Source organism: Pistacia vera, unplaced genomic scaffold, assembly GCF_008641045.1.
Source record: "Pistacia vera cultivar Batoury unplaced genomic scaffold, PisVer_v2 Contig289, whole genome shotgun sequence".
In the NCBI taxonomy this organism is placed as follows: Eukaryota; Viridiplantae; Streptophyta; class Magnoliopsida; order Sapindales; family Anacardiaceae; genus Pistacia; species Pistacia vera.
The window spans coordinates 697,744-700,184 of NW_022196100.1; the positions used below are offsets into that span (position 1 = coordinate 697,744).

The window sequence follows — 2,441 nt, forward strand, 5'->3', positions numbered from 1 at the left end:
ATCGTGTACCAATTTCATTTTTTTCAGTTTCATATTATTGATTATTTGTCTTAAAATGTTATGTGTATTGATAAGAAACTGTTTTGGTCTGTTTCACAACATGGAATGCAATTATATTTAGCTCTTTTTAAGGGTCTTTATATGCTGTCGTTTCAATGTTTTAATCATAGGTCAGCTGACAATTCTTTAATCCGTTATTTTTTAGGAAGTAAAGTGTTAGTTTAGAAAGGTTATAGATTATTTTAGCTTTATAAGAGTATTTATGTCATTTAATTTCATTTTAATCCTATGTCAGCTCCCAAATCTTCTAGTAGTGGAAGCCTATCGGGAGAGGACGAGGATTGTGGAATCCTAGTGTCAGCTGCTTGTTGTGGAGAAGCGTCTGAATTTGTCATTCACCAGGAGGTCCATGAATGGGATTTTTTGAAGAGTATTGTGCATGGTGGTTTAGTGGAGTCAATTACAAGTTTAGGGGTAGTGTCTTCTGCAGCAGGTGCCGGAGCCACCACATGTGAGTGTTTGCTTCCAACACATTTTATTAGAGTAATGCAATTGATTTTATCTTAAATCATGTGTTAATTTTTTACTAAACTTATTAATTATATTGATCTTGGGTTACTGCAGTGAGCATTTTGGTTTTGGGACTGGTAAATTTGATAGGTGGACTTTTAATCTTCTGTCACAATGTGAGTTATATCCATGACCTCGTTGGTTTACTATTTTTTCCATCCAGTGGCTAAATATCATTTCTGGAATTTGATTATTTTGCTAAACGTAGAACTTGAACCCTTCAAGCTATATGATCATTTGTTGTCATATGTCATAGTTTTGATCAATGTTTTAAGCCCTCATATATGTCTAAATATGGAACTTACAGTGGGGTTTAATTTATATACAGCTTAGAGAATTGAAAAATGAGCGACATCAATGGTATGAAGACGAAGGTCAATATCAAAAACTACTTGGACGAAGAGGAAACTTCCCACTTCAGGCAAGCTTAGCAGTCATATCCTTCCTCTTTTTTGGGTTGCTGCCACCTGTAATCTATGGCTTCTCATTTCGTGAAAGTGACAATAAGGACCTGAAACTAGCAGTTGTTCTGGGTGTATCTCTTATATGCATTATTCTACTTGTTATTGCTAAGTGTCATGTTAATAAGTCACCCTCAAAATCTTATATCAAAACAATACTATACTACTTAAGCACAGGGGTTGTGGTATCTTGTGTGTCGTATTTAGCTGGAGAGCTAATTAAAGATTTCTTGGAAAAGTTGGGCTGGTTCGACTCAACTTCGGCCATTTCCATATCATCTATAGAAACGTCTAAACCAATGGAATCTACCTGGGCATCCTATTGAAACATCTTTTTATAGGATGTCTTTCTAGTCTTCAGATTGAGTTAGCATTATATTGCGATGTTTCTTCTGTATAATTTTCGTTGTTACATTTAAGTGTTGATGGAATAAACTAGTAGTGGTCCTCAGCTGCATTTGTCTATGAGATAAAAGACAAGATTTCTTATTGGGATGTTGCAATTAAAGAAAAGTGTTTTATACCTAGTTCAATAAAAGACAAGATTTTTTTATTACTCAGACTCATCCTTAAATCCCGTTGAAGTCAGCTTATTGTATTGAAATCATATTTTACCACTCAAATTCAACGGTACATATGCATAGTCTTCATAAAATTATGTTAGGATGTCCAAACTAGAAAATTTATGTGTGTTTATAATATTAGAAAAATGATTGCTAGTAACACCCCCTTTTTCACTCTCTCTTTCACTATTTGACACATGGACAAATTACAAATAAAATAGAGCAATAAATGCTCACTTTTTTATTTCCTTTATCTTCTTGTACACATGTCAAATGGTGAGTGAGAGAGTAAGAAAGAGAGTGTTTCTCGTATTCCTCTTTAATCAATTCTTTAAAACTTGAAAACAAAAATAAATAAATGAAATAAAAACTTCATTTATTTCTCCAACAACTTCATTTATAACAAAGAAGAAGATCTTACTCTTATTAACTTAATTTATGTCTTACGAAATTGCAGTTCCCGTACTTGAAATTACTCTCATAAATTTCCATCTCAATTTGTAACTTTTTTTTTTTTTTTTTTTGATATATAATATAAGTTTATTCAATGAATCAAATATGCACTTTTTAATTCCTTTTGTGTTACAAATTTTGTAAATTATTATGTAAAAATAAAATATATTGTGTAACCAATACAATAAATAAATATATCCACGTCTAGGGATGGCACAGGCCTGGGCGGGGCCGGGGACCCCTATCTCCGACCTCGGCCCCAAAGCCAGAGGGGATTCCTCGATCCCGGCCCGAAACCCTTTCGGGGAATTCGGGGATTCCCCAAATTCCCCGTTTGGGGTTTTTTTTTTTTTTTTTTATCCTTAATTTTATACTTTTATTATTTTTTTCTCCC

General features: G+C 33.4%; 1 protein-coding gene across 1 annotated transcript; it reads left to right on the top strand.

Moving 5' to 3' along the window:
- The first annotated feature begins 288 nt into the window (after positions 1-288).
- Positions 289-1,357, top strand: LOC116134516 (membrane protein of ER body-like protein). Its single transcript, XM_031420209.1, has 3 exons — positions 289-511; positions 625-686; positions 899-1,357. Exons 1-3 carry the CDS (start codon positions 289-291, stop codon positions 1,355-1,357), a joined length of 744 nt encoding a protein of 247 aa, XP_031276069.1.
- Positions 1,358-2,441: the final 1,084 nt, after the last annotated feature.